Source organism: Trachurus trachurus (assembly GCF_905171665.1).
Source record: "Trachurus trachurus genome assembly, chromosome: 6".
Taxonomy (NCBI): domain Eukaryota; kingdom Metazoa; phylum Chordata; class Actinopteri; order Carangiformes; family Carangidae; genus Trachurus; species Trachurus trachurus.
In genome coordinates, this window is record NC_139897.1 from 13,740,532 (window position 1) to 13,767,065 (window position 26,534).

General features: G+C 41.9%; 1 protein-coding gene across 6 annotated transcripts in view; it reads right to left on the minus strand.

Annotated features, from left to right (window-relative positions):
- The window catches only part of scaper (S-phase cyclin A-associated protein in the ER), a 60,168-nt gene that overhangs the window by 30,872 nt on the left and 2,762 nt on the right, over positions 1 to 26,534 (minus strand). For 2 of the 6 annotated variants that reach the window (XM_083973986.1, XM_083973988.1), the window contains exons 2-22: positions 24,543 to 24,660; positions 23,487 to 23,563; positions 22,662 to 22,859; positions 20,236 to 20,336; positions 19,666 to 19,782; positions 18,931 to 19,058; positions 18,517 to 18,803; positions 17,650 to 18,000; positions 16,162 to 16,329; positions 15,998 to 16,064; positions 15,777 to 15,894; positions 15,293 to 15,404; positions 14,726 to 14,866; positions 14,202 to 14,357; positions 13,965 to 14,107; positions 13,610 to 13,691; positions 13,363 to 13,515; positions 12,135 to 12,242; positions 7,810 to 7,946; positions 2,600 to 2,665; positions 1,828 to 1,954 (exon numbers count right to left, since the gene is read on the minus strand). In XM_083973986.1, coding sequence (XP_083830112.1) covers positions 1,828 to 1,954; positions 2,600 to 2,665; positions 7,810 to 7,946; positions 12,135 to 12,242; positions 13,363 to 13,515; positions 13,610 to 13,691; positions 13,965 to 14,107; positions 14,202 to 14,357; positions 14,726 to 14,866; positions 15,293 to 15,404; positions 15,777 to 15,894; positions 15,998 to 16,064; positions 16,162 to 16,329; positions 17,650 to 18,000; positions 18,517 to 18,803; positions 18,931 to 19,058; positions 19,666 to 19,782; positions 20,236 to 20,336; positions 22,662 to 22,859; positions 23,487 to 23,563; positions 24,543 to 24,660 — 2,955 coding nt within the window. Of the gene's footprint in view, positions 1 to 1,827; positions 1,955 to 2,599; positions 2,666 to 7,809; positions 7,947 to 12,134; positions 12,243 to 13,362; positions 13,516 to 13,609; positions 13,692 to 13,964; positions 14,108 to 14,201; positions 14,358 to 14,725; positions 14,867 to 15,292; positions 15,405 to 15,776; positions 15,895 to 15,997; positions 16,065 to 16,161; positions 16,330 to 17,649; positions 18,001 to 18,507; positions 18,804 to 18,930; positions 19,059 to 19,665; positions 19,783 to 20,235; positions 20,337 to 22,661; positions 22,860 to 23,486; positions 23,564 to 24,542; positions 24,661 to 26,534 lie in introns of all 6 variants that reach the window. The other 4 variants (XM_083973984.1, XM_083973987.1, XM_083973985.1 and 1 more) reach the window with 3 other exon arrangements.

Here is a 26,534-nt window from a genome sequence, read left to right on the forward strand (position 1 = left end):
AGCAGTCCCACTGGTTGGCCCACCAAGCTCCGACAGCTGGCAAATGAAAATGTAAATACAGTCTGAAGTCTTTGGTTCACAGAGCACCGCGTTCCTGACAGTTCCTTAACCTGTCATACATGTTTCTCTTTTTCCAAGCAGGCTTTAACTGAAAGCAGTGGTAAACACTTTGGGCAATGCATAAATACAAGTGCTAAATAATAAAGGCAAATATGCAGCAGAAAGAAGCAACACCGCATTGGGAAAATTGTGCTTCATAGCCATCCAAAGTAAAAAAAAAAATCTGGTTTGACACAAAATAAACCATTAGAGGCCACAGAGGGAGAAACACACTGAGGTCAGAGACTAGACGTAGCCTCGAAAGCAGGGGAGGAGAGAGAGGTGGGGAGTGGGACCCGAATAGCAGTGCAGTGGGGGGAGTGTCGGGTGTTGTCTAAGGAATTAGCAGAGAAAGTGGAGACTGAATCAGATATGGGAGAGAAAAACAAATCTTTAGGTGAGTCAATGACATGAGAGATGCTTGTTAGGTCAAATAATCTAAACGGTCCTGACTTGAAGTGACTCAGGGGCCAGACAGCCATGCTGACGGAGACTCTATTTATTTGACTTTGTCCAGGGATTAGAGCGGGAGGTGTCTGCTGACTGCCCCACGGACCAATCACATTGTCCCACTAAGCTTTTGGGGGGTGGGGGGGTGGGGTGGTGGCATTTCTGTAAGAAGCTGGTAAGACAGAACTTGACAAAACAGTTTAAAAATGTCCCTTAAGACTGCACTAAGAGACAAAACCGAAGCACTCGAACGCAACCTTGATCTTCCTCTTTGCCTGCAACACCCCTGTTGAACAGAGCACATCTCCTGTGGCCCACTGACCTCTGACCTCCCGCTGGGATTACGTGGAGCTGAGGGGAGGAGCCCTCATGTAGTGACAGCTTGTGAGCTACTCACATCACACTGGTCTCCTCCTCTCTCCTTACAGGATGCTATGCCACCCACCTCAGCCACCTCTTTCTTTGCCTCTCTGGGGAAATTCAGTAATAGCCTCTACAGCCGTCCCCCTCGTCACTGATGAGGCACCATAATCTCTCTGTGCTCACACCCAGAGGCATGCACAGTGGGATGTTATGATGGCTCGAACCACAACTTGACAGGAAATTTATGCCTCATTACAGGAAGTGGGCTGTATATTCTCCTCATCATAAACACCGTGGCAGGTGTTTTAATTCCTCCCCTCAGTCTCAAATTGATGAGACTTTTACTGTAAAAAAAACAAAAACATAATGCAACAAAGCCTCTGGGACACATGTTTCAAATGAACTACAGTTATAAATGTCTGCCATTATATCTGACAATTATATATATTTATACAGCTGTAAAGAAGTGTAAGAAAAATGTTCAATCTCAGAAAAAATCTCTCCTCTCTTGCCTTTGTTCAATCAAGTCTTGTGCTTTTCATCTGGAAATCCAATTTACCATTGTCTAAACTAGTGACATCTGAGTCGTGCAAGGCATACAGACACGAGACAATGCTCGCTCTCGTACTAGGAAGCTCCTCTATTGGTACCATGTGGACAATGAAAACACAGTTAATCTGGTCTTCATTAGCCAATAACCAAAGGCAAGTTGGTTAGGAGTAAGCGATACTCTACATCGGGAGGGTGAGACAGAGGGAGCCAGAGCCAAACACAACTCATCACAGAAGAGACATGCCAAAGGGCTGGCACGACCCGCGCACTGCTGCAAACTCTTGAGTCTGCAGCAAAGCAACATAGCAGGACACTGAGGCGGGTAGATTATTCAAAGGTAGAAATTAACATGGCAAACTCTACCTGTTTCTCCAAGATGCGGGAGATCTCTCCCAGAGTTCTGTCCAGACCCGACACTTTGTTGTTGGCCCACTGGCCACTGTCTTGGCCCTGCAGCTGCTTCAACAGGTCCTTCACCAGCCGCTGCAACCTGAACACACAGACACTAATTATCATTAATCTGTTTATAAATACTAGTTGACAGCTAGTGTTTCTGTGCTGCTTCGGGCCAGCCTCTATTTACCACGGTGGCTACTTGATCAACAGAAAATTCAGTAATTGATTTTTTTTAGACTGCTGGTCTGACAAGCTTATCTTAAGACTTGAAAGTGTACTTGACAAATTGATTGACAAAATTAATCAACAACACATGTAATGATTTATTTAAAGTTAACATTTAAATAAAAATGAAAATTAAGCCAATGAAATCTGAATGTTTTCTTTAAGAGAAACTCAAATCCCTTTAGGTGTTCAACTGTTGGTCAGACATAACAATTTTCCAACATGAATTGATGAATCTTGATAAACTAATTTAATAGAAACTAATTCAATAAAAACAACAATTTCATTGCTCCTCTAAAATGCAGCATCATGCATTTTAACTCAATTGATATTTGTACCAAATTTGTGATTTTACAGACCAAACAATTAAGTGATTGAGGAAACAAGAAGTGGATAAATCAGTTAGGAATATAATTGTTACTCGCTGTGCTACACCACAGCTTTATAAGCATTAGAATAAAACATATAAAGACAAAAATGTGAAACTTCAAATTCAGAAAAGTAAAACCATTACTTGGCCTTGTATGGGGAGTCGGGGACCTGTGTCTTTGCCTCCATTGACGTCTCATATTCCTTTGCCCTGCAGAGGGAGAAGTAGGAAAAAGTCTTTGAATCACAGAAAAAAAGTTTTTGGCCTGTCAGTAAAGAGCACGACGGATGACAGTATGAAGAGGAAAGAAAAAGTTCAAGCTGAGTCTGTTTATTTGGCCTGTCAGCCATTCACCAAGTAACTTGGCTTAAAATAATCAGACACTGGCTCTGTAGGGACAAGTGCTCTGCTGCCATTGACTCATATCCCCAAGTCCTAAATCTACCTTTAAATCCTTCTGGCTTTGAGTCTTATTTAACAAGGGAGGCTCAGGTTCTTTGCTTCACTCACTGTCAAATAACAGTTAATGGAGATTTCAAGCAACACAACCAGTATTTTGAATGGCTGACCTCCTGAAAGGTCACAGTCATTAAGGAACTGGCATCTCTGTGGCATAGGTCCAGGCAGCAGGCTGCAAAACACAAACTGTGTGTGTGTGTGTGTGAGCAATGTGTGCACGCATGAAATTGTGTATCTGTCAATCAGGCATTCCCAGACATGATAAGTAACTATTGATCAGAGTAAGATAGAGCATCTTCCAGTTACCCATCTCTACACTGATATAATCAAACACTTCCTGGAAGACGATGGGAGACCGGCCCTGGACCAACCAAAGCCTGATCTACTGTTCACAATCTCTTGCTTTCAAGGGCAGCAACTGATAACTCACCTCACGGCTAGACCAGGGCAAAGAGATACCAAAACACTTCCAACTGATCACCTTAGGCATGTAATATTCAGAAATATAGTCATGTTATTTTACATGGAGCTCTTATTAAACTAGACTCAATGGGAATGTTATTTTAAATGATCATTAAAGTAGTTGAAGTCTAAATGAGCAGTCTACATGATCAGATGGAAGAAAACTGAATCAATATAAATGTCTGTAGACCAAGCAAGGATATCAATATTCATTTGTGTCACCCCTCAGTATTAACTGTAAATATAGTTCCTTTCTGTGTCTTGCGAACAGGATAAATAAGCAGCACAGACGTGCTCTCAGAGGGGGTTGAACTATATATGTCCTGTTTGTCATTCAGGATATTACAATATTAATCTCTGACAGGTTTATACCTAACTCAGTTAAAAAGGAGCAATTGCTGAGCAATTCATTATTGTGAGAAGCAGCCCATGTGAAATGGACCTCAAGCAATAAATAACAGTGATCAGCACTAAGGGAGAAAGCACAAATCTATAGTGTAGGACCATAAGCAGTTCACGATATGACAGATCTCGGTCCCTTATACGGTTATTTCTTCAACAGATGCACATGACTCACAGAGAACCCCTGACTACAACATACACGACACGGACCTAGGAAAGAAAACCAGGCAGAATTTCAACGGCAACAACGGTTACACTATGGTTTTACTGGAATCACTTAATGGTTCTACAGTTATACTCATAATCAACAACAGTTTGTCAACATTAATGGACTGACATCTGATAGGACGACTATAACATGTGAGGTCCCACAGGGTTCTATTTTAGGACCATTCTTATTCCTTATTTACATCAATGTATGACTGCAGTATTATCTTCCATGTTTCCTGTACTTTTTGCAGATGACACCAATTTATTTGACTTGCATTCTAATTTCTCTGTACTGAAGGCCAAAGTTAACTCTGATTCAGAAAAAAAGTTCAAATTTGTTTCAATTAAACAAATTATCTTTAAATATATATATATAAAAAAAATCTGGTTTTATTGCTTTAAAAAACAAAAAAGTATGTATATCTAACTGTTGTCTTTCCATTAGAAATAACTCTATTACCCAGGTTTCATTACATGGAGTTCTAATTGATGAAACTCTGATTAAAAAGCTGGAACACTCACATTCAGCTTGCTGCTTCACTTTCCATGCCTTGTAAAGATTTTTTTCAGCCTAATAGTGATGTTAGTAACTATAATACTAGACATGCCAACGTTTACACCTTCCAATGTTTCGTACCAAGCTGTGTCAATTATATAGATTTTTCTATAGATATAAAGGGGCTCAGCATTGGAACAGTCATATTCAAATTGCATCTCAGTCAACTTAACTTCAGACTTTCAAACATAGGCTTCGCTCCTATCCGATGACCCAATCTCTTCAAACTGATCATACTTGACCATAATTGACCCTCCTCTTTCCACTGTAAGGATTTGGCTGACCAGAAGTGTGCTTTGGGACATGTGTCGCACACTCCCACGCTCGCTCGAGCATGCATACACACACTCTCTCTCACAAGTTTAGTTGTGTTCTATATGTGATTTTTGAATTACTCTTGCTTTTTTATTTTATGGTTTCTGTTTGCTTGTTCTGTTTACTGCTGTGGACTTGTTTACTGAGGTGAGATTCCCTTTCTAAGCCTTTTGGGGGTTTTTAAATCTCACCTGCACAACCTGTTTATTGTATTTTTGTTATTTTGTACAATAATATAAACAAGCAGAGGATAATAAACCTGAAATTATACAGATACTTCCCACTACAATGCATTTAGAGTGCAGTGTTAAGCTTTTAGAATCAACTGCACCACCTGTGGGATGCTTTCGCCTTGGTAGAGCTTTGTTTGAAAGTTGTTCATATATCTGTGCAAAGCATCCAGGATATATGTCACCAGATTTGTTCAAATTTGTGGCTATGGCTCTAAAACGGTTTTGAAAGGTTAGATATTATGTATTATGGTACATGTTTTATCCCTCTATAACTTTGATTCAGTATCCTAGAGTTTTTGATTGTAAAAAGTCCTATGAGTTACCTGTCAGAGGAGGGCACGGTTACAACTTTTAAAAAAAAAGGTTAAAAAGTATATCATTTGTGCTTTTGCACAAAAATAGGGGAATTAATAAGCAATTTAAGGATACATGTTCATTTACAAGCAGATTTTCTCCCTGAATCTAAGCGCAATAGACTGAGTAACATGAGTTAGAGCCATGCTTACCACCTAATACTGTAGCCTTTCTCGATACAGGAGACTTTTTGTATACACACACCACCATCCGCGCTCTACATACATACAAAACACACTGGGCACTCTGTTCCCCGCTGAGTACACCACAAGCTGGACAGCCACGGACACGCAGCTCATATGAGACCATAAGTAGAGACTTCGCTTTCCAAGTTCAGAGCCCATCCTAACATTAACCGACAGCCTACTTACATGAAATTGTAATAGAATATTTTCCTTCCCAAAACACTTATTATTAGAGAACATTAGCCAAGCCGCAAAAAAACATGTGGGCTAAAATGTGTGCGCACTGCTTTATGACAGACCAGGGCTGCATGTAGGCCTAGTGAAAAGACTGGTGAGAACCACTCAAGTTTTACGGACACCATACAAGGTTCCAATAAAACGGTTCATTTCCACCTGGTGGTGAAGCGGCTCACCTTTATGTTTACTGGGGCTCTGTGTTATTTATGACCTCTGAAAGCCTGTTGCCTTTGAGTGCTAGTCTCAGCAGTGCTGCCGCAGGAGTGACAGTGAACAGAGACAGATCATGTTGTCACTTTCTCAGTACCACTGAGCCTCACAAAGCCAAAAACAGCAGCACTGTGAATAAAGCACCGTGGCATATTAGGTGTTTCTGCCGTACCCCTCTTTTGAATAAATACTTTCACCTGGACAGCAGAATGTGAGTTCCCCTTTTAGAAATTTCACTCATGATCATATCATGATAAGAGGTTGGAGGCTCTATTCGGATCCTAAGTCTGCCTACTCTCACAGAGGGCCACTGGTACAAAAGACGGATATGTACACCACCACAGCCAGAACTAAATTAGAGGCAGAGATTCACCAGAAAGTGGTAAAAAAAAGTCTGAAAGATCCTCTAATGAGTTAATGCAGAAATGGCTCCTCTCACTTTTATTTCTGTGAACAACAATAACCCTAAAAAAAAATACAACAAAAGTGAGAAGTTACAGTTATTCATATAGGAAAATATATTTTTAATGGGTGAGATGAAAAGGCTGGAATGGAGTATATTAAAGTATGAGTATATTTAAAAAAATACTGTTACTAAACAGTCAAGGAATTACTGTTCCTCTTGTTGATGAATTCACAGATCACTGTTGAGTATATATTAACCTGTATGCCATCATGTATGCTGTTCAATGTTTAAGACAGCATTTACAATACACCTCCTATTATAATATAAATAGTAAACAGGCTGCACTTAATTGAGCTTTTCAATCCAAGTAGCACAAATCAGCAACTACTTGCTGAAATATCAACCCCATGAGTGAGCTTTTAAATTCCATTCTACATGCCAGTTTTCAGTTTTTCAATGGCAAACACATGAAACTGAGACCCAAGTACAGTATTAATGTTAAAGGATTTAATTATATGATTTATCACTTGTGTAAATTTGCACAGGGTTGCTATTCTTAGCTTGTTTGTCTAATAGAAATAATTAGCTTAGTAGTTATAGGCAGAGATATCTTAATGTTTTTTAAGGTAGTGATTTTCCATGTAATATATAATATATATAATAAATTACTTTGATTAAAGCCATATCCAGCTAATGACACTTTGAGTTTTTATTTAGTATGCAAGCTTCTTTTTTGTGAAGTGTACATATCAGATAAACTGGTCATCCTCCCATGATCATCACTAACATCTTATATGAACATTGTCAACATTTTGTCTCTTTCTACCTCCCTCCCTCCCTGTTGTGACACCTAGTTAAATTGATTGAGCTCAGGTCCAGGTTCTGACACAAAGCAGCTCTGCCTCCTATTTGTTGATTACTATTGATTTTCTTTGATACTTCATTTAAAAATCAATACCTCAGAAGAAGAAAAATAGGCATGGCTCATACATACTTTAACATACATCCTGTGCGTCGAGAAAGGCTTCAGGTTTGGCAAAACTGTGGCAGCAATTTGGAGGAAAGCTCTTTACAGGTGAAAGCTAGGGCACTACACATCGATTTGCAGTTTTGCTCCCCAATCATAGAAAGTGGTCATAAATTAAGCTCATCAGTGTTATCTTGTGGACAGCCAGGATGCACATAACATCTGCTTTCCATCTCCTTGTCACTCATAAAAAAGTCCTGGCACAGTTTTGTCCTCTGTCTCTCCCTCTCTATCCTCTCAGAGGCACAGAGACGTGCACTTATGAGACCTGAAAGGAGAGAGAAAATGGATGCGTTACCTGGAGTTCATCCTGGCACGGAGCTTCTTCGCCTTCTTTCGCGCCTTCTGCCTTTCTTCTCCATCCTTCATGCTCTCAGAAGAAACGGAGCTGTCTGTCACTATATCCACAATGTACTTTTTCAAGGAGAGATGCTCCTAGAGTTGGAAAACAAACAATAGATTACAAGACAATGCTGGCAAGTTTCTGGACTATTAATTATTGCAAGCTCTTCAGTGATTACTTAGGTTTGCTGAGGGCACTGAAACTGTTCTACTGCTAAGACACATGATTTTGGTTTTAATTTGTCACTCATCACACTGCCTATTACGTTAGTCTGTCATTTGTAATTCATTCAATTCTCCACTTTCTTTGTACTGTCCTTGCTCCATGCCTATAATCTGAGGCAACACAAGACATTATTTCAAAATGAAAATAGGCCTACTTCATGAATGAAAGTCCAATATATTGGAAGGGGAATCCCTGCAATTGCAATTTTAGTTTTGGTAATGAATAGGAAATATCAGGAGGAAAAGGGATAATACACACTTCTAAATCAGTCTCTAAATATGTGAATGTATTGTACAAAGTTAATAAACTGTTAATTTCTTAACAGTGAGTATAACTAAACCAATACAAGCTACACTGCAAAACAGCATAGCTGAGCAAGCTCTCTCAAAAACACACAAATACAATACACCAGCTAATTTTCCCATTATCATACAGGTTGTCCACCACCAATGTTGTAGCCACTGCATGTATTATGTGACATGTAGACCTACACTCCCCCCTATAACACCACTGAATCCTGTAATTACCAATAAACCACAATCTTTTGAAGCCATCCGCCCATGGACATGCTAAAGGGTTGGAGGTGTTGCTTCCTGTCTGGCCCTGTCAGATGATTCTGATATTTCCACCAGGAGACAGGGGGAATGTAACCCAATTTGAACAACATGATGCATGTGCAAGAAAGCAATTATCCAATTATGCTGTCATCTAGCACCCCAGAGAGTAGGATGGCCTCACAGATAAAGGGTTTTCCATTCAGCAGTCGAGCTAAAGCTGCGTGTGGGATGCCATACCCTTCGGTCACAAGTGTTGTCAGTGCACCTGCTGCCTGAATAGATGATTTCACTTGAGGTTGTTGCAAAAAAACAGGTGTCCTTAGGTGTGCTACAGTGTGATTTACAGTGACAGGGCACTGCACGAGTCCATAATTTCCTCCCAAAGTTTGTAAAGTCATATGAGAGTTTCTGTATTTTCCATAGGTTGAATGTGGGTGGAACTCCAATGGGAAAAAGTCAAGACGTAGAAAACTTTTAATGAAAATGTGATGACAGCTGTAGGTTGTTTTTTTTTTGCTTATAATGCCATAACGTCAATCATCTCTGACCATATTACACCAACACAGTTGCACTGACAAACATTTGTAATGAATGTTCAATATTGTAGAAAAATGTGTACGTTTTGAAGCAATGTTTTGTGCTTTAATGGTCACAGGTATTTTATCACTAAGTTGGTGTTGATGCATGTGGAAGACTTAAAGTAAAATGGGAAAAAGGGGATTGATAACTTTGGAAATGAAAAGGGTTCTGCATGGGATTGGGAGGGTATTGTGTTTCCTGAGAAGGTTGTGTGTGTCTGCAATGGTACACTCACACACACACACACACACACACACACACACACACACACACACACACACACACACACACACACACACACACACACACACACACACACACACACACACACACACACACACACACACACACACACACACACACACACACACACACACACACACACACACACACACACACACACACACACACACACACACACACACACACACACACACACACCTGCCCTCTCCTCCCTGATACTACAGGTCAGTCATGGCCCATGACCGTAGCTGTCCCTCGCTTGGGAGGCAGCTGTTGTGCAGTAATCTCTCTGAGAGGGTATCCTGTGCAGTAGACACTCTCTTAATGGAATTGTTTCAGTAACACACCCAAAACATCTTTGCAAAAAAAAAAAGAAAAGAAAATCACACTGCTAACATAAAAGGTACCTAAAATATTAAACTGTCAAATAGACCATAATGCTGACACACTGACTAAGATACTTTGGCAAATAAATATATAATGATTAGAGCCCATTTCCTGTTGCTAGGAGGTTGGTCTAAATGAAAGTAGTGTAGACTTTGAGCATCTGAGACGATCAGACAGATAACAGACAGGTGTCTACCACTGAGCCATTGTAAGACAGCAGCAAAGATGATGGCCTCGGGGCAGCACTACCGCACAATACCGCAGATTGCCTCTGGTGGGAGTAATGTGATACCACTCTTAACATCTCTGCCGTTCACTGACACAAACAGACTTATCACAGATCTAAAAGGCAGCCCATACAAACACAAATTCTATGGGATATGTTCGACCACTGCCTTTTGAGTCACATACAAAGGCCTGAGAGATAGGCTTTCCATTTGGTGTGAAACAAACAGCTGTTGTAGCTGTTGGCTACAAGGCAAAATATCATACTACTACACTGGATTGAGTTACCATCGTTTCAGAGGTTTGCATGACATTCTTTTTATTAAACTATCAGTGTCATTTTAAGAGTGGAACAATCAGACAAAAGCCAAGTGAAAACTAGTCATTGGCTCCCTCTCTCTTAACAGCAGCTTTGTTGCTATAACTAGCTGACAGTCAGATCTCAACACAGGGTGGGGAGGGAAAGGCACACTCCAGCTGGCTGTCTGGATATTTCATCAAGGTTCTTAATTTGTCATCAGCAGAGCTTCAACGACAAGACCTTTAGGACTATTCAGTGTATTTGGGAGGTCAGCTGTGATACCCTCTGCAGCCTGTTGATCCCTCTACTGGCTGTGCTACAGATAAGCAGAACAGAGGACGGCCCCTGCATAGCAGAAAGGACCAGTTCTTTTATGCTGTCATGTCTAACAGTGACAAAGAAATAAAGTCCTGAAGTCAGAAGCCCACTACCGGCTTCATATTAAACCAGGAGCGACGGCGAGTGCAAAGAGGAATTGCAGCCCCATGTGTGCTGCCCTGTTGATACTCAACGTATCTTCAATTTAATGCACAAGTCATCCAGAGTGAGGAAAATGACTAAATATGAAGGCTCAGGGCATTTGCTGCCCGCTTCCCCGGAAAAACTATGGAGTGACCTCTGTACGGTTGAGCCAACCATCCTTATTTTAATTAAAAATCTTTCACTGCACAGAGAGTTATAAAGTGACAGTCTGTAAAATAGTTGGCAGTAGTATGAATGAAACGGTGAGCACTGAAATTAACTTTGATATAAATAACAAGTGGAAACATAAGTCACCTAAACAAAGTCTCCAGACATAAACCTATTACAGAACTTGATTAGCCAAACAAACGATATAAAAAAAGAGGTTCTGGACAAAGGAATATTATCTATATGAGATACTACAACCCCATAAAAATCCATAACTGTCATGTATAACATTTGGGTTTATCCAGATGTGGGTTTGGACAAGGATGACTAGTGAAGTTCAGCAGGTGAGATGCAATGTGGGAATACAATAAAGCCTTATTATAATGTTGTTGGTAAAACTACATCATACACAAGAACAGAGTGCAAATGTATGTATATGAAGTAGTGCTCATATATGAAGTGTTTATAATGCTCTATTGGTCAAGTGCTTCTCCCCAATGCCTTGTTTATCATACTGTCACACTGAAAAAAAAATGACCTGCATTTGGAATGGAAATGATTTAGAGGGAAGGAAAGAGGGGTTATCAATTATTTCCTACTGAGAAAAGCTTTGAATGAAGGAGCTGCCGGGGCCAAAGGTGCTGCGTATAGCACCAACAGTTGTCAGCCTCACAATGAGCACCGCTGAAAAGCCAATCTCATATTGCAGCCTGAGAGGTTACCTTGCATTAACGAGCTGCCTTCCCATGGAAAGCACTCCTTGACAAAAACAGCCTGGAGACAAGGGGGTGATGTCACCCCTCCACTGAAGCACTGAACCCTAACTGTGTACATTTCAAGGCCCATTTGTAATCTCACAAAGCCAGCAGCAGAGCCATGGAAGTGTATAAGGGGATATACACATACACACACATGCGCACACACACACACACACACACAGGGACGCATAAACAATAATAATGACCACGTCATAAAAGATAACCGCTGCTCCTCTTTGTCTTTTTACACGACACAAGCGACAGTAGAGCAGTATTCTCTGACGGGATGTGTGAGTGTTTGTTCCTGGCAGAGTGTGTGTGTTGTGGTGGTGGTGGTGGTGGTGTGTGTGTGGGGGGGGGGTTATGGTTACGCACCACTTCCTCATCAGAGAGCTCCCGTCCCTGGATGCTGCTACTGTCTCGCACGGCCTGTTGGTGCCTTTTGCCCTTGGTGTGGCTGAACAGGTGCACCTCTGAGGTGATCTGCAAACACAAACACAGTGGTCAGAGGTCACTGCTGTGGACACAATGGACGCAGAGGCAGGAAAGGGTCAAGAGAGTCCCATGGGGTGCTGGTGAAACGATATACAACAGGGGCTTCTCAATGAGACATGACCTGCCTCGTCCTTTGAACCAAGGACTAAGCAGAGGTAATGTGATTTCTTACATGTGCCACGTTATGCTTAACATGTAAAAGATCACTTCAGGGTTGTACGTCATTGTATTTTTGTATTATAATACCTGAGCCTACAGCACAGTAAAGGTGAAGAACAAGCTCAACTCAAAAACTTTTGGGATTTATTACTTAAAGGACATATTTGATATTTGAGGGGGGGGAAAAATCTAAAAATTATTTTCAAAATGTTTTGAATATTCTTGCCCTACAAGTAGCACGGGTCTGAGAAATAGTCACAACAAGAGGCAGCGTTGCTCTTCCATCTCTGGAAATAAGCCCATTTAGAATGGTTTGTGTTTAATGTCATTAAATAAAGTGCTTTCTGCTGACCCATCCATGATCTCTGGTGTCAGATGCTGGCCAAGGTCATCTGACGTTTTAACAAGATTTCCTCATTCACCCCCGGAACCCCCTCTTTATCTGATGCTGGTTTGAAGACTCAAGGTGTCCCACCCTTGTTAGCGTGGCAGCCGGTCCATCAGAGATAAATGTGTCTGTGTGGTGGATTTGTTGCCTGACACTTGAAAAAGCATAATCACGCCCAGTCATAAATCTCTGTTTTAAGACTCCCTGATTAATCAATGCAGTTAAATCCTCATTTAAATGTGCCCTCTTCCAAAAATCCTCTGAATCACCTTCCAATCAGCATTTTTATGTATATATAGCCTGCCAAATAACACAGGAGATGCCCAAAGCTTTAACTGCCCTTTTTTATTCCTTAGATACATGTGCACTAACTTTATCAGGGTATAAATTCCAGATTAAATAACAAATCAAGTTTGTTTCAAAAGAAGGATTTTTAAACATCTTGTCTCCATAACAGAGGTCATGGAAGTTGAATTGTTAGATCTAACAAAATCTATACAAGTCAATGACATCATTGAGCATCTAAGAGTCCTGAAACAGATTAAATAAAACTGTACATACCACAACACTGCACAGGGAGCACTGTTTCTTGCGTTCATATGGTGTCAGTTTGGGGGCGTAGTCTGTGTTAGCATGACGACCACTGCTGAGCTCAGCAGCTTTCTCCTTCCTCTGCTCAATTTGCTCCATATGCCTACGGCTGCTTTCATCATGCTATGGAAAAAAAAAAAAAACAGTCATATGGGAAATGAGGGTTCTTGTATGGTGTCCGTTAGAGAAACAAGATGGTATAAGTATATAAACTTACCTTCATCTGAATTTTCTTCTGTAGCTCTTCCATGGCCTCCTGTTGAGCAGCACTTAGAGCAGCTAGACGTTCCTCTCGGTCCCTTAAGATAGGACATATAAAAGTAGTGTAAAACCACCATACATTTCCCTTTTCATTGATATAAATTACTTTTGCAAACAAACTTGGATTGGTGTAACTACAGTACTAGTGTATATGTTTAAGTTTAAGTTTAATTTATTTATATAGCACCTTTAAAAGCAAAGAGCATTTGCACAGTCAACAGGTCACAGCATAAAACAACATCAATGCAACACAACAACATGATACATATATCATATATCCTCCCATCCACAGAGGATTTGGGACTACAAACCTGGCCCTTTCCCGTGCTGCATCCTCTCTGGCCTTCTCTTTTTCCTGCTTCTGCTGCTCAATGCGAGCCTCCTGCTCCTTCCTCCGCATCAGCAGCTCTTCCACTCTTGCCTGACGTTCTGCTTCCAGGACCCGTTTACGCTCCTGTAGAGAGAGTAGAAGAGAATGCAGAGATGCATTAATATGTAAAGATTTTGTGTGTAAACGTTAAGTTTGAATAGACAATTGTTTGCATCACCTGCACGGCCTCATCTCTGGCCTGCTTCTCCTCTTGCCTCCTCTGCCTCTCCTCCTGCAGCTCATTAAGCCGTTGCTCATATTCATTTAACTTGGCCAGGGCATCGTGCCTCTTGTTTTGGGCTTCAAGAGTGTTGATGAATGCAATTTCATTCACCTGTGCAGACACATATACTTATACATGAGGATACAAACAAACACAAGGTTTAAAACATACATAATACATGGATGCATAATATACAAAAGCAGAGGTCGTCAGTTTTTGGCTCTCTATGGCATCAACGTTGAAAATTACAAAATATGTTAAAATAAATTGTATACTTTGGCCTGAATCAGTCAAATTGACCCCCTCCCCTTCACTCCACAGACCTAAACACTCCTTTTCGAGGGACATGTGTGTATATATGAATGTAATGTAACACTAAGTGAAAATAAGCATGACTGCAAATGCCCGACTTAATTCAGAAAATTCCTCAGCTGTCACATGCATACTGTTACAGCTTTTCAGCAGATCCCCTTCTGTACCTTGGCTTCTTCTTCTTGAGCCTTCTTCACAATTGCTTGGAGCTGCAGCTCCCGCTTAAACTCGGCGTGTAGCAGCTTTTCCTCCATCATCCTCCGACGTTGCTCCAGCAACTCCTCCTTCCATTTCCTCACCTCCTTCTCCTGCAAAAAGTAGAGAGTGAGAAGCTGGAGTGTTAAAAAACAAATAAAATATACAGTACAGTCTCCAGGACAGGACAGACAAAAGATTCTTGATCTATCAGTCGCTACCCCCTCTAGTGTGTCCCCATGGGGATTAATGTGAATATACACCACTTCATGAATTTATGTGGTTAATCCTGATTTAGTCTTCGACTCACTCATCTAGCTATGGCCTGGAGAACAAAAACAAACTTCATGAAAGGCTGTTGATTTTGGCCAGGGGGTCTCTCTCACGACTGTCTGCGGCCAGCTGGCCTGGATGGGACTGGAGGTGGTTATAATATTTGGTGATTCTATCGGGCAGTGTGCTGACAGAAGCTCTCGCTGTGCGCCAGAGTAGTGAAGTTCTTTAGGGTGCTTTCCGTCAACTCGGCACAGCCTACTCACCCTCTCTAAGAGCTTCTGCAGTTTAAGCGTCTTTTCCTCCCGGAGTTTGTCCCTCAGCTGCTGCGCCTTCAGCTGTTTCTCCTCATGTTTCTTCTTCGACTCTGCGATGGTTCTGTCAAAAATATGGTAACAAATCATTCATCTCTTTCTGTGTCCTTATCAACAGTGGGAAAGGCGGGCAGATTTTGATATGGGCTACAGCCTGTTTAGACACTGTGGGTGGTAACCAAAAAAGAAAGAGAGGTCAAACATAGTAAGTGGGCCTTTGACTCTAAGGCTGCTGGGTTAAATCCCTGTCAAAATAATATGAGGGGATTGGAAATGAGTAGATTGTGGTGCAGCTCGGAAGCTAAGAAGAGAAGCTAACTGCACTGTGTAGATACTGGCATAGTGTGTCAAGAAAATAAACCAGGTGGTTGAAAAATGGACTACATTATATTATGTATAATATATATAGAGCTGCATACAGAAAAGGTTTTTGCACCTTTTGCGTGATGGTGAGGACAATTTCTCATGCATGTGGATCCCATGTCCGGGAGGCCGAGAAGGTTCCTCTTCTACTATGTCCCCCCACGAGGTACTCTGACGCCATGGCTCCCGGGCTACAGGAAAGATAAGCAAAGAAAAGGAACATACTTAAATGCAATGTGTGCCTTTAAAAAAAAGAGTGAAAGTTAGGGGTCATTTCAACATTGAGCTACATACCATCATAATCTGCCAACATGTCACTCCAATCTATATTGGTTCCACAACTTCCATTTCCAATGCTGGCCTGTAAGGAGGAGTTTTGTTTTTGTACGTAAACACACAACGACAACAACGTACTTGGTACAAAATGAAAAAAGTCTGTATAAGTGACTGCATCTTACAGAGAAGTCACTTTCGTTGTCAGTCTCCAGCTCGCTGTTCTCGGCCTGAATTTCCCTGGTGAGCTGCTCTTCCTCAGCGATGGCGCTGGCGATTGCCTCCTCGTTGGCTTTCTCCAGTCGGTCAGCAAGCTCCTCTTTCTTGGCCAGGACCTCTGCCATGGACTGAGGCTGAACACATGCTTTAATTAACACTCACACATGGATTTCACACTTCATAACACTAGGTTGTTCAAACCAACATACACAGTCAGTCACCAGAAACACAATAACAATAAAATTGCCCTCTGATATTATAAAAAAAATAAAACAATTTATATTACTTCGGAACATGTAACACAAAGTTTCTAATAGGTTTCTTTCTTCCTCCTATGTCCATAGGGTGGGGCTGACAAATTATGCAAATTACCTGTCAGTATATTGTAGTTTTAGTTTTTAATATAGTAAATAGTAGATAAATATTTTTAAATGGACAAAAGTACTGGATTTTAGTTTCTGTGCAGTTGGTCTGATTCAAACTTGGGTGCACAATTCAGAGACCAAGGGGAACACCATATCAACCCAATCACAGTTTGTACCACACAATCATCACAAGAATCACAAGTGAGGAAGCATTCAATAGTCATGCAGGGCACGTTTTACTGTGAGGATGAAGAGATGGCGGAAGGAGGCAATTGATGGTTTTGCTTTGTAAAACTGGATGATTGCTTTTTAAATAACTGGGGAGTTTATGCGTTTTCATGGTATGGCAATAATGAGGGAATGACTCCAGACACAGCAACTACTATGAAAAAAAAAGATTATATTGGTAAACAGGGATGGCCCTTCCCAAAACCCTGTCTACTTTACATGAGGTATGTCTGGGAAGGTGAAAAAGTTCTAACTCTTATGCACATGTGTATCCTGTCGACAGATTTAAAGCCAAAAAGCCTTCACTGTAGATTTGAACTGAAGTTTCTTTCCACATGATTTCTTTCACCACCTGTCAAAATGTGACAGTATCCCACTTGGAGGTGTAGGCATCCATGATTCAGCGTATGAAACTCTGCATTTACTCACTTCATGATGCTTAACAATAGTGACAACACCGGATGCAGACAGACAGTGTTCGCCAAAGATTTGACACTGGGTTGAATGCAAACTGGAAACTCACTCCAGGTTTGGCAACATGTTCTTGACTTGCACAGATCTTTTAAAAGTGGCCAAAATAACTAAAACAAGTTGAGAGATTATTTTTGGGTAACACCCTGGGAACACTTGCTTGAGCACAAAAATCCATCTAACTCACAGCTATTCTTCACAGTGAACGGCGCTAGAACAACACTACACAGATCTGCGCAGTCTTGCCTGCACATTTGGTCTGGTGGTTTCTTGAGACTGACTTTGTTTAGGCGGTGAAGGACCCTTGGGGGATCCCCGGCCCCCCACCCCACCCTCCCCTCCCCTCCCCTCCCCTCCCCTCCCTCTGCTCCTCCATCTCTCAGCACTCACAGTAGAAAGCTCTGTGGGGTCCGGCACACTCTCCAGTTTCACCGCTGCCATCGGAGCCTCAGCCTGTCCTGGAGCAGATGTGGCCGTGCCCTCTGACGCGCCCCCCTCTGCCCCACTGTCCCCCAAGACCAACAGCGCATTGAGCCCGTCCGTCTGAGGTGGATCTGGGGATGAGGAACGGGCCAGAGAGGGGACTGGGACTGATAGGGTAATGTCTGTTGGTGGGATTGTGGCTGAGGATGAGGTGGGCTCTGGGGCTTGGGAAGGGCTATGAGCTGCTATGGGGGGAGGCGCGTCTTCAGAGGGTGCGTCGACACACTCCCCCGAGTCTTGTGCACTCTCTGCTGGGGGCTGCACCGACAGTCACACACAAACACACGCAAACTCAATTAAAAACATGCATATTTCAAGCAATTCATAAAGCAATAACCACAAAACAATAAAAAATCAGACCAATCAACACACAGCTGAGAGCACAAATGCATGCAGGGAAGCTGATACTGACATGCCCTAAACATCCAATTATGATGAAAATACAGTATGCTGATTGATTGGAAATACTGATTTGTATTTCAAAATTAACCAATGGCTATAACACACTCCTACCAAGTGTGTCTGGAGGCATGACTAGAGTATTTATTTCATGAGAGTGAAAAAGGGTTTTCTGCCTCTGAAATGTCAGTGTACAATCAATCGCCTTAAAGCTGATACGCCTGTCTGGACAGTGTCTATGAATACCATGGAGCCCAAAACAAAAACAAATGTGGCTGATAAAATGGGTCTACTGTTACTTTGCTACTTGTAAATAATTGATACCCAAGGACTGCTCTGGGAAAAAGACGTCACAAGGTACTGAACCCTCAGTACCTCCATCGTGTGTCCGTTCTCTGGACCTCCAACCTTCTCCGGGGGCTCGGGCTCCGCAGGGACCTGCTGCTCAGTGTCCTTCTGGCTAGATTCCTTGGCCGGAGGACACTGAGGTTGGAGCTGTTCCTCCTCCTGTGCCGGCAAATGTGACTTGTTGCCATTGGCGTTGTCCTGTTTCGGGGTGACATGAGCCAAGACAGGACTGACCTTGGCAACTATGGCAGCGGAGCGAGGCTTGGCAGTGCGGCCTCGCTGGACAGTCTCCCAGCCCTCAGCATCCTTTTTACCTGGAGAACACATGAAGCACTTCATAATTTGAGGGGAATATGATTTGTTGCTGTGTTCTCTTGGTCAGAAGAGACCGTATTCTCTCTCTCAGTAGAGTCTGGGACGGGTTAAAGTGGAATTTCTTACCAGGTTTTTCTAATGGAGATATGGTCGCTTGATAGGAGTTAGGGGCAGACTGAGTACACTTCACTCGATCTGCCCAACTGGGGCCTGTGTGGGAGAGCCGTGCTGCAGCCAGTGTAGGTGGAGGACCACTGAAGAATACATACACAGATGCATGAGGATAAGAAAATGTTAAGCCTTGCAGTAAGGCCTTTGTTGTCAAGAGGTAGGATTTCCATCTTAAATCCTGTGTCTGAGCATCTTCTACTGCACTGCCTTTCAAAGAAGCTTCAATGGTCAGAAGACACTATCTGCTTAACCCCCACACTCTCCACTCAGAGATACCACGGAACTGTAACAACAGGCCGCCTCCGTCATGATCAATATCCATTTCCTGCAGTATCCGATTACAGAGCGGTGCACATATTGAACCGATGCTTCAGCAGTCTTTAACTGGGACTTTCATCTACACCTTCCACTGATTCCATGGCCCGAGAGTGAGAGACTCAACAAATTGCATTAAACAAATGCTTCACCATCAGCAATCAATGACTGCACTGCTAGATAACAGAGTTTGCATTTTCTAAGCAGCACTTCAAAAACAAGCATAGAGCATCGTTTCAAATATGGATTTTGTTAACGACTGCATAGTTTATGATTTAATGTTGTTCAAAGAAAAGTTTCTGTTGATCTTTAAAACCAACCAAAGAACCCAACGTGGGGGAAGAGTGGAGATGACGTCAGTTAGACGAAGCTTACCCAAAGTTGAGGACGCGACGTGCACCTGGAGAGGGAACCATTCTGTCAGCAGAGGGGCTGGGCATCACATGGCGTCCTGGGGACATCTTACGCACCTCCCAGGCTAAAGAGGTCGGTCTGAACAAAAAGTGAAAGCGGCCAACTTTACTTCACCAACACTTATTGCAGTTCCTTGTGGCCAAACACACACAGGCTTGGCTCACAGTTTGGCAAATCAGTTAAATGGCTGATTCACTTGCAGCAATTAATGCAATAAATGGAGCATGGAAAAGTTTCAGGTTGTCTTATTGATTAACAGTATGTTTTAAATGAACAAATTGCGAGGCAGCGCTGGGAATTTCATTTCTTAGTCAATTTACGGTTGCAGTGGTCACTGTGTTAAAGAGAAGCCAATAAACTCATGGATCTGTTTGAATTAAAGCCAAGGCTATTGATCCACTCTGTTTGTGACTCAAAGCCAGGGACCAGACACCGGCACTTCCAGTTTCACCTCAGGGAGCAATTCAGATTGGAAAGTGAATGAAAGCAAGCGATAAAGAAAAACAGTGAGAAAGCCAAACGGAGGATCACCTGTTCTGTGCGTCTGTTTTTTCCAACTTCTCCTGAAGCTGGATCCAGTCTATGAGAGCTTTGAAGTCCCGCACATAGTTGTTCAGCATCATCAAAACCTCCTGAAGATGGTAGTCACGACAGGACAGTAAAAAATATAAAAAGGAACAACTTCAGTTTCATAAACCTGAAATATTGCATTGTACTCAAACATACCATTTAACACAACTTGACCTTGGAGCTGCCCTAGTTAATAAAGTTGGTACTGATATCTTTACAACCATTGTATAAAGTAAGCAGATTGTTTATTTAAGTTTTACAAGTATTTGCAAGTGAGGGTCTGTCTCTGAGTATTTCTGGGATTAGTTTAACAAAACAAAAGTATATTGTAAAATCCACAGATAAAGACAAATTACTTCAACTAAAACCAATACTGGCAATCTCCAGTTCAAGTGAGTTTAAAACTGACAGTGATTAATAGCGTTACAAAAAGCATGTGTTCATGTCAAAGGTAAAAACACTGATTGAAAAAAACTTGAGAAATAACAGAGAGTGAGCAAATTCCAAATAGCAAATAATTTGCACTTGGGCAGACACACAGTGTCGGTTGTCCAGAGGCAGCGGGCTGTGTGGAGCTTTTTCCCAGAGCTTTAATGAAACGGACACAGCTGATTGATGGGGAGCGTGAAGGGAGTGGTAATTGAGAGTAAAGCTTCACAGTGCTTTTAGTTAATAGACAAGTCAGGCCAGTGAAAGATGTGTCCAGCAGCAGGTCTGCTCATTAGAGCTGGTTAACAGGCAAAGACCACCGCTGTGGCCCAGTGTTCATTTGGTAATGAAGGCCGAGATGAAGAGAGGTTTGCTGCTCCTCTGACAGATAACCAACAGTGAGTGAAGGCACCATAAAGCGGCTTTCAGCATGCTCACCGGCACACTTACCCAAATACAACCCTCGCGTAACATTTCATGAGGAATGACAAAATGTTTAACCTTCTAGAGGCATTGCCATAAAGCAGAATGGGCAGTAAAATCTTGTGGTCCTGACACTGAAACAAGACTGAACAGGTACAGCCGAGGTCAGGGTTATTGCCCTCAAGTAAATAATTGACAGTTTTCATTGTTTTCTGTTTTTTATTTTCACTATTTGAGCCTGTTTTAGGAAAATCTCAGCTGATTCAAAGTAAACAGGAACACTGGGTACCTTTCCTTCCTGGTCCTCCTGATGTGCTGTCTAATAAATCAGGTGATGAGATAAGGAATAGTTGATAGGAGCTAATTTGGTCTGAGGACCAAGGGGTAGAGAGGTGTGGACGTTTTTAATAAGTGTACATGAATCATTCTGCTGGGTGAACAATTTCCCTCTGAGCGGAAAAAACACATTACATCAGGTCAGCAGCGAGGCTCTCATTCAAAATGACATCAAGTGTTACAGTAACACAGCCTTAGCTGAGATTTAGGCACGCCTTCCTGATGATGGCTATGTTTGTGTCCATTTGTTTTTAGGTGGAAAATTGTTAGCAGGGCACAAAATACAGATTGCCCACAGCTACACAGGGGGATTGTGGCTGGGGGCTATCAGAGCCCTCTGCTTCCCCTCCAGATGACTCCATCATCTATCAGTGTCCATTAAGCCCAAGCTGGGTGGGTTGGGGGATTATGTACAGCACCCAGCCCCCCATGGCCATTAGACAGCATTAGGGTGTAGAGCGATACAGTGGTCCGAGAAAAAAAAACACCTAGCAGCCAGATGTCTGACATAAGCCAACTGACAACATGCTGATCACACCGCAGGGAGCAGCGCTGCGGCACTGACAGCAAGCCAACCGCACCGCAGGGAACTGGGCTACGGTACTGACCGCAGACGGTCACCAGAACCCATGCTCAGCATAATGCAGCATGGCAGAGGAATCAATAAAACACAGGACCAGCCGTATCATGCCTTTGTGCCCTGGAGCGACACCACAGTCAGTGGCACTCAAGAGCCAGACCGAAACAAAACACGTAATTCCACCTAAAAAGAGAATCGTGGAGAATATGCAGTCGTTGTCGTGCGCAGGGCGTAGACTGAAGAAGAAGTTTGAATGGCAAAGTACCGTTTCTGCAAAATGCCTCACAACATACACAGGGTGTATACAATTCTGTTTACACTCCGTCATCAATATTTAGCCCATTCAGCCAGGCCCAAGAGAGAGTCCTGTGATAATTCTCTCACCAGCGAGCCTTCAGAGAGCCCCTCTGACATAAAGCAGAAATCAAGAGGAATGTGCCCTGTGAGGTAGAACTTCATTCTGATCTCAATGTCCCCCTCTAGTGTTAGGAAATCACACCACCTTCTTAAATCTCCTCAAATAAGGAAGAACTGTTTGGTCAGGTCAGTCCTTGAACCCGCTGTTGCTAAAAGAAGAATTTTATTTTATTTCTTCGCGGGTCAGAGAAGCACCACTAACCTTGCATTCTACAACGCTCTGATCAGATTCGCAGGTGACGTAAATTTCATCCACAGCTCGACGCAAGTTGTCGAAGAGGAACGCCCAGTAGCGTGCTCGCAGGTCCACTTTGCGGGGCTGTCTGGCTTTGGTGGGGCTCTTTTCTGCCCCCTTGTCCAGCAGGGCACCGGCCGTGCCTTTACTTTCCACACCAGCATTCTGTGTTAACAAAGCATGAACCAAATATTATGGTAACGATGACAAACTTATTACAGCGTCATGTAAATTGCTAATTGTTTACATATATAACAGCCACAGCTATTATATGGCTTACATTACCAGTGCATATAACGAGATTTGAACCCATTGCATTTATGTTGATGCCAAAACTTAACTGTGAGTGTGTCAGGTAGTATTACATATATAAATTATAATAATAATAAACTGCACGATTTCAATAGGGTTTCAATAGGATCCTCGGATGACGTAGCCGTCGTAATTAAAAGTATGGAATGTATGTAAATGTATATAAATATACATGGAAACTAAAAGATAACAGATTTGGTTAAAAAGCACTTCACTACTGCAGTTGGTCCCAATTTTTTTTTTTTTTGCAACCTTACACAACAACTAATGGACATAAAGTTCTGGTCTGAAAATGAAGCTCAGACTGAAGGTACATCACAAGCCACAGCTGCAGCACTGGTCAAACTGGTGGACTCTACTTTTCCAAGCTGACTCATCCCGTGCTAAATTGTTAAGTGACATGACCATCATAGCTTGGCTGTAGAGAGTAAATTAGCTTGGTGAATAGTGCCCTCTAGTGGAAAGAGGTCAAACACCAACCTGCTTCTTATTCCTCTGCTGACCAGAATTGATCCTCTGGGCCCTGGGACCGCCACTGGAGTTGCTTTTGGACTTTGCTATTTGGAAGGGAAAAAAACAGGCTTACATACAGTCAAAGGTGAAACAAACAATCTTAGTTTCTAGTTAACAATCAACATGCTCCTGTGATGGTCTTCTATTAAACCACTTGCAGTCATGTGGCTTTGGATTATCGTTGATTAATTCCAGTGTCACAATTGTATAAGCACAGCATGGTGGGAAAGACAAAAACAAAATTTGGAGGCCTGGAGTATTGGCAATTAAGATTTTTGCTTTTCATGGCATGAACTTGAATACCACTTGAATAAATAACTGGCCTGTCGCCTCAAAGAAGAGAGAGAGTCTGTGAAAGTGAGACTGTGAACAGCTCTGGTGGGGGTTCCTGAGTGAGTTGGCCATAAAGAGGCTTTCCCAAAAAATGTAGCCTAAACAAGGAGAAGGAGCATGGGAAACTACATTGTCAAGCAGGTGAACGTCACCCTCTTGGCAGAGCTTACTCTCTCTCTCTCTCTCTGAAAAGACAGGATAAATAACATCAACATGAAGCCTATTACATAATAACCCATTGACAAAACACTCTGACCCACAGCGCAGTATAGCTCATTCACCACCACCCCCACCCCAGTTCTTTTTTTATTCAACATAACAGAGGGTCAAGTTATAAAAGATCCCTTATTTATCAGTTTGGCCATGAGATTAAATGAAATGATCATTGTGTTCCAGCTGATATTGTATTACAACTAACAGCTCTGTCTGGAAGCAAGATCAAAGACTGTGGTCACTGTAATTCTTCAGATAAATGACCAGGCATTCAATAATGGCCTGAAGATATGTGAAACACACCTAAAGCAAACAGTGGCAGAAATACCTGCAAATGGACAAAGAAGACCTCTGGTAACGATAAATAAAATGTCATGCTCGTTCTACTCTTGTCCTGAACACACGGGGTTATGGGAAACACAGTAGAATAATTGCATATTAGCATGCAGACAGTTTGTTTTGCATGCAGCTACCAACCCTCCTCCTCTTTGTTCTCTAGTGGTACACTCCAGGCGATGAGGTTTCGAGCAGCGCGGCCCTCTTCAGCAACTATCTTTCGCACTTTGTCATGGCTGTTGGAGCGCTGGAATGATGCCTGCAGGAAAGAGAGAGGTTTCAACACATCAGTTGTGCATTTTTTTCAAAGAATCTGGAGTTGATCAATACAACATCACATATGTGACCTGCAAGCACCAGCAGCAGCTTACCATTTTCTTTATTTTTCATGCACTAAAACACCAAAGCAAATATCTTGTATGTTGAAATCCTACTTGGCAATAAACCCAAATCAGTATCAAATCATACATACAGTGATAATTACCTGTGGGACTCATTAGTTGACTTTCAATATGATGTCATGATATGCTGCCAGAAGGTAATTCTGAGGTATATGGTAGTCCAAGACAAACACAGTGTCTCCTGACATTCATTAAGTGGCATGATTTCTGTCTAATGGACACCAGGGCCATTTCTTTCTATTCAGTACACTGGAATACATTAGGTTCAATCCATGGCCACACATAAAGAAAGAGAGGATGCCTCTTTTAAAAAATAAGCAAAATCTTGCACAAAACAAACATATTGGGGGGATGTTTGATGACCATTTTGCAGCCAGGCTCCTCAGAGGGTGTTCTTTTATAGCAATAGCTTTAACTATTTATAGTTGAAAAAGGGAAGATTTCACCTTAGATAGTACAAATTGTTAGAGGAGAGGAAAAAGGGGGGGAAAAAAAGAAACTATACAGATTAAGCCATTAGATGGAAAGTTTTTAATGTATATAAATCTGACATCTGGGTGACATAATTTAAGTGTAAATTATAAAATATAAAAATATAATATATAAAATATACACACACCATTAACTTCTGTGTGTGTCAGCAGTTTTCAGAAATTATTTGGCATTGTTTTCAAAATGAAACTATATATTCATGACCTGCTTTTTAAAGACTTTTATATTCAATGGGAACAAAAGGGCTTGTGGCTGCGATCCAACTCTGACTGTGACCACAAACAAAGTTGGGCCATGAGAAGAACTAACACTGGCCTTTTCATGAGATTTGTTGACAGACAGACAAACAAAATATAGAATAGTATTGCCGGCACAATTCTTTAAAATACCAAAGTGGTAACTGGTAACAGCCCTTCAGCACAAGTAATGTTGCTATGGTTACATCCGTTATAACAGACTGACATAAAACAGATGCAAAGAAGTGTGTAAGTACCCTTCACAAAGATAATTCAATCATAAATACAGCAGGATGGTCAACACCCATTCTAGGCCTCACAGTAACTCAAAACATTTTACTCAGTTACTTAAAAAGTATCAGTTGTTCTTAACTCTATATATAAAAATCTAAGACATCCAATTGGTAAAATAAGCAATACTTATGATGACGCCCCATGTGTTGGGGCTACAGTCCTCACTGCAGGCGGCCCCGGTCCGAATCCTGCATCAAGCAGGCAGCCCTTCCCTGCATGTCACCCCTACCCCCCCCCCTGCCTCCCCATTTCCTGTCTCTCTCTCGACTGTGCTTTCCATTTTTTTTTTAAAAAGGGCAAAAAAGCCCATACGTGCACTGTATGTAAGAGGAGGTCTACTGGCAATATTGTGACAAGAAACAGCTACAGGCCGAAGCTCTAAACTCGTTTTGTTCCCAGCATGCATCATGGTTGACCTACACATTGAATATGCATCAGTGAGCTTGACTCTAACCTCGGGTGAAGCAGACACTGTGAACCAAAATAAATGCAGTGGAAGTCATTCATCATAGCTTTTACCAATGCAAAATTAAGATGCCGTGTGATGAAACATGGTGTCAGCATCTCTCAGCATCCCCATCTCGCAGAGAAATACATCATATCTCACATAACGGTTAGGTAAAACAAACCCACATGCAGAACGAAAACTCAATAAATATAAGAAATAACTAAATTTTACCACACAACCACTGAGACAAAAATACACAGTG